The following is a 9813-nucleotide window of genomic DNA, read 5'->3' on the forward strand; positions in this document are numbered from 1 at the left end:
ACGAGCTGAGCCGAGTTAGGCTTTAAATAGGCTAGGCCGTAGGCCCCTGTCGGGCGGCCTAGCCCGTTCCCACCCCTATTTATATATTTAATTAATTATATTGAGTAATTTTTGTAAAACTTTTCATATTTTTTAAATTAAATATTTTAAAAAAGCTTTCAGTTTTTCATAAACCAATAGTTTACACATATATTTTTCAATCAGACAATTATTTTATAAAAAATACTATTAAATTAATTACTGGCTTAAGATATTTTAGGTCTTTTATCTTTTACCAAAAATGTGTTTCAAACTTTTATCTTATTTTTAACATGTTTTGATGCTTTATCTTTTCACTTTAGTTTTTTTTTTTGTCAAAAATCAAAACATTAGTTAACAAAAGTTTAAAATGTGGCAATTACGATATTAACATAAGTCAATAAGGCATAACACAGGGAAAAATGACGTCGTCTTTTAGACATACTGAGAAGGAACGTTGAAAACAAAAACAAGAACATAAGTATTTGGAGAAGATTTTGGTGATACCTTTGATGAAGAATGATTTGCTGCGAACCATTTGAAGGAGATTGAAGTTCTGCAACGTGTTTAATTTGACAAGCTGGAAGCCATTTAAGTTTAATTTAATACCAAATATGTGTTTTGGTCCTTTATCTTATTTTTAGCAAGTTTTGGTTCTTTATCTTTTTAAAAAGATTCACTTTTTAGTTCTTTTGTTAGAAATCATAACATAAGTTAACGAAAGTTTAATACCTGAAGGAGATTGAAGTTCTGCAACGTGTTTGACATGCTAGAAGCCACATGAGCCTAGTTTCTAATTTTCTCTAATGGATAACAGACGGACGAATGTGAATCATTTAAATAAGATAAAGGATCAAAACATATTAAAATAAGATAAAAGATCAAAACACATTTTTAGAATACGATAAAGGATAAAAATATATATTTAAACTTAAATTATTAATTTTAAAAGACAGCATTATTATACGGTTCAAACTACTGAATTTAAACTTAAAGTCGAATTTGGAACCGAATGAATTCTAATAGAGTCCAGCTCTAATTTTTTAGTCCTAGCAATGAGAGTTTAATTAATAACATGTAGCATTATTTCTTTTATTAGCATTGGTTTCTTTCAAAGGAGTTTATAATGATGATTGGTGTAGTCATGGACATACTTCTAAATTCTGAATGCACAAACTGCCTCAACCTACTTATTAAGCCGATTCAAACTGCCATAGGTCGCACTAAAGGCACACAAGATGTAACTTTTAGCGCAAGCAATATATTTGTTGTATTTTGTTTGCTAAAAAACACAAGTAAAATATGCATTAGAAAATTATTAAGAAAACTTCGGACGCCTCATTTATTCACATTTAAGATGTGAATTTTTAGTCATTAGACTACTTGAGGAAAAAAAATTGATTAAGAGAATTTTTTTAAACATAAAATTAAATTTGTACAGAATAAAATAATATAAATTAGAGTATTTTAATTTATAATTCATGTTGTTTTTTTATAAAATAAAGATAAGTTATATATAATAGAAATATAGTTCATTGACAATTTTTAAATATAACATATTGTCAAATATGAAATTGGTTTTGATTAAAAAAAACTAAAAGAAAATAAAAAATTCATTTTGACTAATCAATAGTATTTTTAATTTTATTATAGATTGTCTCTAATAAATCTTGAAGGTTATATTGGTAGTTTCAAATCCAATAATGTGACATAACTGATTTTCGAAAGAGAGATGGAAAACGAGCCAATATGATCAATTATTGATCATAAAATGAATGCAATCATACAGCTGGGATAACTTATTTGGGAAAAAGAATATTAGCTTCCCGAATACTTCTTATTTGTTATTTATTTATAATAAAACGATGTTTTTTCAAAGCATGATATTCTTTTCTTTTTCGTTAAAAATATCTCAATTTCTCAGGAAAAAAGAACTACACATATATGTTCTTTTAGTAAGTTTTGCTAAAGTTTCTTTCGTTTGTCTTTAGTTTTTTTTTATTACATGAGAGAAAAAAGAAAAAAAAAACAATGATATCTAAATAAAGGACACTCCTACAACATCCGCTTAGAACGTTGAAGAGAGACAAGTTAGTGCTCATGTACCCTCACAAGAGGACCCCCTCAGCTCTCATATTAGCAAGATATACGCACAAGAGTTTCCTTCTCTGAGAATGTGGTAGATGGAGATGTCTAAATTCTTTAACAAGATAACTTCGAATTAGCTCGGAGAGATTGGCATAATGATGAAACATTGGTATCTATCTCCTACGCAATTAATTGAGCTACATGGCTGGAGTCAGAAAAGCTCATACTTTTTATGAAGCCCACTTCCCAGCAAAGAGTAATTCCTCTTAAAAAACTTGGATTTCTGCGTGTAAAATGTTTGACAAACACACACTACCATACAAACCAAATTGAAATCGGCCGGTTTATTCCCCCCTTGTTACTTCTTTTTTCTTTTTCTAATTTTCCTTTTGATAACCAAAAGAAAATAAAACATTTCAATCTCGCACTTAATTTTTTTAGAAATATTTTTTTAGCTTCTTTAATTTAGAAATATTTGTTTACCTTCTTTAATTTAAAACAGAAAAATAAGAACCATCTTCTCTCCTTCCCTCCAAAATCTTCAATAAACAAAAGTATTTTGGATTCATTTTACTGTAAAAATAACCACGTTTTTCTCTATTGAAATTTACTGTCCAAAGCATGGGCAATAGAAGACTAATAATAGATGGTAAAAGTAACGACTTTTTTTTTGAGGGAAAAGTAACGACCTTATGATAAATGATTTAATGATAATATAATTAAATTATATGCATGGAATTTGGGCATGGTGGGTTGAGTCAGAAGTAGAACAATTTAGGGTAAGATGATAAAATTATAATGTGATCAAAAAGTTGAAGAAAGTGGGCTTTAGGCTATAAACAACAAACAAACCAAGTTACCTTACATTCCACGTTTCTTCCTCCCCCAAACTCCAGTATTTATGCCCTTCTTTTCCTTCTCTTTCTCCTTTCTCATCACAATTCTTTCACAACCACCACCTTCACTTTCTCTCATCTTCATCTTCATCACTAACACCTTTTCTCTTCACATCTAAAACCTTTGATTTGAGGTTTTGAAGGTGGTTTTAGAGGTTGACCCTTTTGGTTACCTTGATCAATATACAAAAAAAAAAATGGAAAACGTTTCAGTCTTATCAAATAAGGAAGATGAGAAGATGGATTTGCCTCCTGGATTTCGATTTCACCCAACTGATGAAGAGCTTATAAGTCATTACCTTTACAAAAAGGTTATTGATTCAAATTTCTCTGCAAGAGCCATTGGTGATGTAGACCTCAACAAGTCTGAACCTTGGGATTTACCATGTAAGTAAAACCAATCAAATTTTCAGACCCACTTTTTGTTTTCACCTTTTTTACCACCTTTGAATTTGATATGAATCTTTGTTCATGAATTGAAAACTTTTTTTTGTTTTGAAATTTTGGGTTTTAGTTAAAGCAAAAATGGGAGAAAAAGAATGGTACTTTTTCTGTGTGAGAGACAGAAAATATCCAACTGGGTTGAGGACAAACAGAGCAACAGAAGCAGGGTATTGGAAAGCAACTGGGAAAGATAAAGAAATTTTCAAAGGGAAATCGTTGGTTGGTATGAAGAAAACTCTTGTTTTCTACAAAGGAAGAGCACCTAAAGGAGAAAAAAGTAATTGGGTTATGCATGAATATCGACTTGAGGGTAAATTCTCTGTTCATAATCTTCCAAAAGCTGCAAAGGTATTCTTCTATTCTTCTCTTCTGTTTTTCTCTGTTTTTCTTATTGTACTTAACCATTTTTTTATGCCTTTTGAATTTGAATTTGGATTTGGATTTGATTGTGTTTTGCAGAATGAATGGGTGATTTGTAGGGTTTTTCAGAAGAGTTCAGCTGGGAAAAAAACACATATTTCTGGTATAATGAGGTTGGATTCACTTGGTAATGAATTTGGTTGTTCTGTTTTACCACCACTTACTGATTCGTCGAATTCGATTGGGAAAATCAAACAATTGAATGATTCGGCTTACGTGTCCTGCTTCTCCAACGCAATTGATGTTCAAAGAAACCAAGGAGGGATCTTTGATTCATTCAACAACTCAATTTATGGTGGAATTTCTTCACATAATCAACTAGATTTTTTCCCAAGAATTTCATCTTCTAATGGTTCATTATACTCTAATAACCAAGGTGCGGTTAATTTGCAATATCCTAGTTCTGTTTGTGGTATGCAAGATCAAACAATTTTAAGAGCTTTGTATGAAAACAACGGTTTCAAGACTGAGAGACAGCAACAAATGATGAGTGTATCACAGGAAACGGATCTAACTACTGATATGAATGCTGAAACATGTTCTGTTGTGTCAAATTTTGATATTGGTAGAAGGGCTTATGAGAATAATCAGAATCGTCCACCACCTGCTTCTGTTGCAGCTGTTGATTTTCATGGTACTTTGTGGAATTACTAAATTGATCCAAATTGAGGAACTTTTGTGATAAGGAAAGAAAAAAAAAAGAGGGTCCATGAAGAAATTATGAAGCATATTATGTTGTCTGCGATTAATTGATGGTGTTGTATAGATTTTATCTTAAAAGATGTTATAATGAAGCATATGTTGTGTAATATAATCATGGAAGTGTAACAACTCTTGTGAAATTAAGCTTCTACTATAGGCTTGTGCATGTCATAAGCATATGGTTATTATTATTTTTTTTTTGTCTGCTTGGATTAAAAAAAATGATTAAGTATTGTATTGTTGATCTTGCTTTTCTGGATTTGTGTTGTACTCCCTCCGGTCTCAAATATAAGAAAAGATTTCTTTTTTAGATTCATTGAATAATCAATGTATTTGCTTTACAATGTAGACTAGATACATTAACTATTCAATGAACCTAAAAAAGGAATGTTTTCTTATATTTGAGACCGGATGGAGTATATAGTATAGTATATACTCCTACTATAGTACTATATAGCTCGGCTAATGCTGAGATTGTGACTGTGACATTGATTTCTGGTAATTTAGAATGTGGGGACTATACAGTTACATTACATTACCATTGATTGATTGAAGAATTAGTACTACACGTGCACGCGCGTACTTTGACATAGACAAATATTGACAAACAACTTATCTGCATTTTACCTACTATACTAAGCTCCTTGCACAAATCATGAATCACAAATTCTTCTAACCCTTTTGGCCTTTTTTTTTTTTTTTTTTCTGTTTTATGTGGGCGGTGTATAAATGAATGATAAGACACTTTGATTCAGTCTTGAATCATTGTCAAACTCAGTATAAATTCAAACATTTTCACCTAAAACATTAATGTTCACACTTTGACACTACGGTGTTGATAGTTCACACCATTATCTAATTATTTACATTTTTCTAAGCTTTTTGCATCTTAATTCACTAATTATATTTTGAAAAATTCTTAATTCACTAATTATACAAGGCAGCTACTCAAATAATAAAAAAAATTCATTAAGAAGGAAGAGTTTTAGAATAGTAAATGTGATCTGATGTGTTTAGTTTGTAGTCAAGATACAGGTCAAATGAGAACAAAGAATTTGTGACATGCAAGTACGTACAAACCCCAACATATTGCTATTGAATATTTTTGAATATGACAAGTTGCAACACGACTCCAATAGAAAATCAGAGTACAAGATAAAAATTCAAAACGAGAACAAGTATGTGATTTTATTTATTACCCTTTAATGCTATAACATATTTTATTTATTTATTCATCTAATTTGATGTAGTACTTTTCCGTCAGAAAAATATTGATTTAGTACTTTTGGTTTTTAATTAAATTTCATTCCATCAAGAGTCATATTCAATTGCATAACAAAAAAAGTCATATTCTTCCTTAAAAAAAAAAGTCATATTCAATTAGCAAAAATTTTGACCGAATATTTTTGAGATTTATATGAGAAATAAATGAATAAAAGACTGTTTTTCTATTGTTGTTGTTGTGTTAACCCCCAGTTCCTAAGGAAAATGGGCACGTAATTCGTTGTTTGGTTGTGAAATAAGTATAACTTGATCAAGAATTGATCTATTATGAATCGAACTTAGATTATTCCGAATGTTTTGTTCTTTAACGGAGTTTATTAACCATTTGAGTTCAATCACTTGGTTAGATCTTTTCTTTTAGAGATTAATTTTTATGCGCGAGAATGTTTTAACATTTTTTACACATTCATCACTCAAATAATGTCAAATAGATATTTGTAAGATATATTAGAAACTAATGTAAAAAAATGATATCATGAAATAATTTGATTGAATGCATGTGATATGTAAGAAATTTTAGACTTATATAAATTAAGAACCTTTATATTTGAATTAATACTTCAATTTTTTTCTTTCTCTCTTTCTTCACATCACATAGGGCTTGGGTGTGCCACAATCCACCCCACCCAAAAAAATTAATCGTCTGTGTAGGAAAAATTACAAAAATATCATTAACTTCTAAATAAAATTATCTTGTGTCCCATCCTTTTCTCCATCTCAGTACGCGTTACAAACATACTTTCAAGTCACTCTAAATGTATAAATAATTATTTTAAATTTTTTAAGTTATATAGTTTAACTTTTTAATGATGAACTTTGAGTTTGATGCTTATTGAAAAATGAATTTTGTGCATATATATTATAGGTTATTTTGACGATCCATCCTAACTTTTTCTAGCTCCGCCGCTTACATCTATCTATTTATTTCTTTGTTATGTTGTTAAGTACACAGATTATTTCATCTTCTTTTAATTGAACCAAGAAATGTACAGTGGTTAATTTTGTCCTTATATGTGAATGTGATCATTCAACCATTCATTTGAATTTGTCAAATCATCCATTTCCCATTTTATGATATGCATGCATAATGCATTCCGTTTTGAAGCTGTAATGGCATGACATGAGAACATTGATCTTCTTTTTCTTATTTTGTCCAAAAATACAATGTACGTATCTCTCTTTTGTGCCATGTGGTGTTTATATTTATGGCACATGATAAATCCTCACAAAAGTCCACCAATTTGAGTCCTACACGTCTTGATCCTTAACCATATGAAAACACTAGCAGTTTGTATTTTACGTTTATCCACTCAACTCACTCTTAGGTTGATGGTAAATAAATAAATACATTAAAAAAATAACCCCACTAGCTGTTTAAATTTCATTTTCTTAATCATATAAGTGACTCCAATCCAACCCCGTTATCCTTTCTTAAAATTTTTAGGTCTCTTTCTTAATCGGCCTAGGGGGTGTTTAAGTTTATTTGGGATATTTTTACTGTGGGATTGAGATTGGGATAAAAAATTAACGTTCATGGATGTATTATAATTTAATGAGTCTATCCTTTGATTGGTGTAAATATGGTAAAAGTTTAGAAACGCCAACCACCTTATCATCATCATCAGATTAGAGAGCCAGGTGCTTGTGATTTATGAGTTTAAGAATTGGCGTTTATTAAAATATGATTAACTATTGTTATTTAAGGTAAATCTTTCATTTTCGACCAGAGTATATTAATTAATTTGAGTACCATGAAAACTCAACAAACGATTAGAAAAGAAGTTATAGAGCCCGTAGGCCGTAGCACTTTTGTGCATGCATGTGAAGTGAGGCTCTTTGAAAGCGACGCAATGACCTGAAATGAAATACTATGAAAAGTATTAATTTCACCCTGCTATTTTATTATACTCTATAGTCTATATATACTCCTACTATGCTAGAGTTTGTTTAAATTAGTTGTAAATAGTAGTAATACTTAAACATTGTTTTTAGAGCAAAGCAATACTTAAACATAGTATAACTATAAATGAATATTCAAATATTAACCTAAATTTAAAAGGGTGTGGAGGTGATTTTAGGACAAGAAATGAAATAAACGTGTAATGGGTTACCACTTGCCGGTTTCCGTTGGCAGCACCTGAGGATCATGGGCAATTTGGCAATTGTGGGGCATGTCCCACACTGTGTGATATATGATATGATGTCAGTTTGGGGAAAAAGTTAGGCCTTTTTAACGGTCAAGGACCCATTGGCAGTTATGTTATGGATGTCATTTGCATTTCGATTAAAAAATAATTTAAATGAACAGCAGAGGTTAAGCTAACCAATAGCCAACCGTTCACGAGGCTCCCGTTTTTGTTTTTTTAATAAAATTATGTAAATTTATTTGTATTTAAAAGTTTTTGATAAAAAAAATTGTTTATTTTTAAATTTTTTAACAAGTTTTTTTTTAATTAAGTTTATTGGTTAATGTATAAAAAAATGTCAAGTCAGTAACAATAACAAATAGTCAGCCTGTGCCACTTCGGTTTAAATTGGCCAAATCAACTAAAAGAATCATATTAAGGTTTTTTTTATAAAATAAATATTTAGAACGATTGTTGAATCTCATCCTTGGTGAGGAAGCATTTAAATTGATAAAGCAACTAGTGATGGACTATGTAGCTTTGTGAATTTGCATTTTGTATTCAGTCTTGCTTCCATTTTCTCTTTTCATTTGTGATGGACTATGCTATCATGTTTTTGTTGAAGCTCACCACAAGCTAAACACTTTTTAGTTGTGAAATGAAATGATATTTTAAGTGCATATCTTGTTTATTTGCTTAGGTTTTGTGAAACTTCTTTTTTGTCAAGGAGTCTATCCACTAGAAATTGATCTCTTAAGAGGAATAAGTGGAGTGTTTGAAATTCGAACTTCAACATCTGCATATACTATGCAATATTCATACCAACTGAGTTAAGCCCACAGAAACTTATGAAAGCTCTTTTAACTCAATTTATGTTGCTATTATCTTAGGCCTGTAGATAGATCACCTATAAACTTTTGCAAATTTAATACTCATATATTGAAATAGTCATTAAGCATATTTACTTGAGTTATATTAATAGGACTATTAATTAATGTTAAGAGATTTTTTTGGTGGTGGTCGGGGTTTGAACTTCAGACCTTGCATATATTATGCATTGTCTTTACCAATTGAGTTAAGCAAGGACAATTAATGTTAACAGATTAGAAATAATCATTCAAGTTCATAAAGCCAATGAATTGATTTTTTTTTTGGTTACAAGAGAAAAGAAAAAACAAAACAGAAAGAGAGAAGGAAACAGAAGCAAAAACTAAGCTCTCAGGTACAAAGTCCCTGAAGCATCATTTCTCAACAAAGGACGGAGGTCATCAGGAGGGGACTGGTGGATCATGATATCACTGTCTGAGCTTGCTCCAAGCTTGGCAAAATAATCAGCGCATTGGTTGCCTTCGCGGAGAGTGTGATGGAGCGAAAAAGAGGCCTGAGAGAGCATATCTCTGATTTCCTGAATGAGGACAACATGTATGTGAAAACTAGAACTGTTCCCGGTGAGAATGTTAATAGAAAGCATGGAGTCTGAATAAATAGCCAACTCATAAATGCCTTTGTCAATAGCCATGGTTATACCATAATGAATGGCAGTTAGCTCGGCTTGAAGAACATCAGAAGACGTAGGAATAAATCCCGAGAAACCAGACAGATACAAACCGGCACTATTACGAAATAATCCACCAAAGCCCGCTCGAATCGGAGAACCAATACAACTCCCATCAACGTTAAGAATTGTACAATTAAAATTGTTATTATTCCATCTCACATGCCTGTCCAGATGCGTAGCTGGCTGAAGCTGATGAAAACAGAAATTGATATCCTCGACAGAGTTGTAAATCTGAGACGCTAGCCTATGAAGCGAGATGGTTTCGTTGTTAAAACAC

At 31.0% G+C, this 9813-nt stretch overlaps 1 protein-coding gene across 1 annotated transcript; it reads left to right on the forward strand.

The window, feature by feature from the left end:
• The first annotated feature begins 3040 nt into the window (after positions 1-3040).
• Positions 3041-4812, forward strand: NAC100 (NAC domain containing protein 100). Its single transcript, XM_085733427.1, has 3 exons — positions 3041-3389; positions 3517-3794; positions 3906-4812. Exons 1-3 carry the CDS (start codon positions 3200-3202, stop codon positions 4518-4520), a joined length of 1083 nt encoding a protein of 360 aa, XP_085589553.1. The 5' UTR covers positions 3041-3199; the 3' UTR covers positions 4521-4812.
• The last annotated feature ends 5001 nt before the right edge of the window (positions 4813-9813 follow it).

This window comes from Medicago sativa, chromosome 8 (genome assembly GCF_051527215.1).
Source record: "Medicago sativa cultivar Bolivia chromosome 8, Bolivia_mono, whole genome shotgun sequence".
NCBI classification, from domain to species: domain Eukaryota; kingdom Viridiplantae; phylum Streptophyta; class Magnoliopsida; order Fabales; family Fabaceae; genus Medicago; species Medicago sativa.

Coding starts and splice junctions, on each gene's coding strand:
- NAC100 (XM_085733427.1), top strand. CDS start 3,200: ATGGAAAACGTTTCAGTCTTATCAAATAAGGAAGATGAGAAGATGGAT. Junction 3,390..3,516: donor TGAACCTTGGGATTTACCAT/GTAAGTAAAACC, acceptor TTTGGGTTTTAG/TTAAAGCAAAAATGGGAGAA. Junction 3,795..3,905: donor ATCTTCCAAAAGCTGCAAAG/GTATTCTTCTAT, acceptor TGTGTTTTGCAG/AATGAATGGGTGATTTGTAG.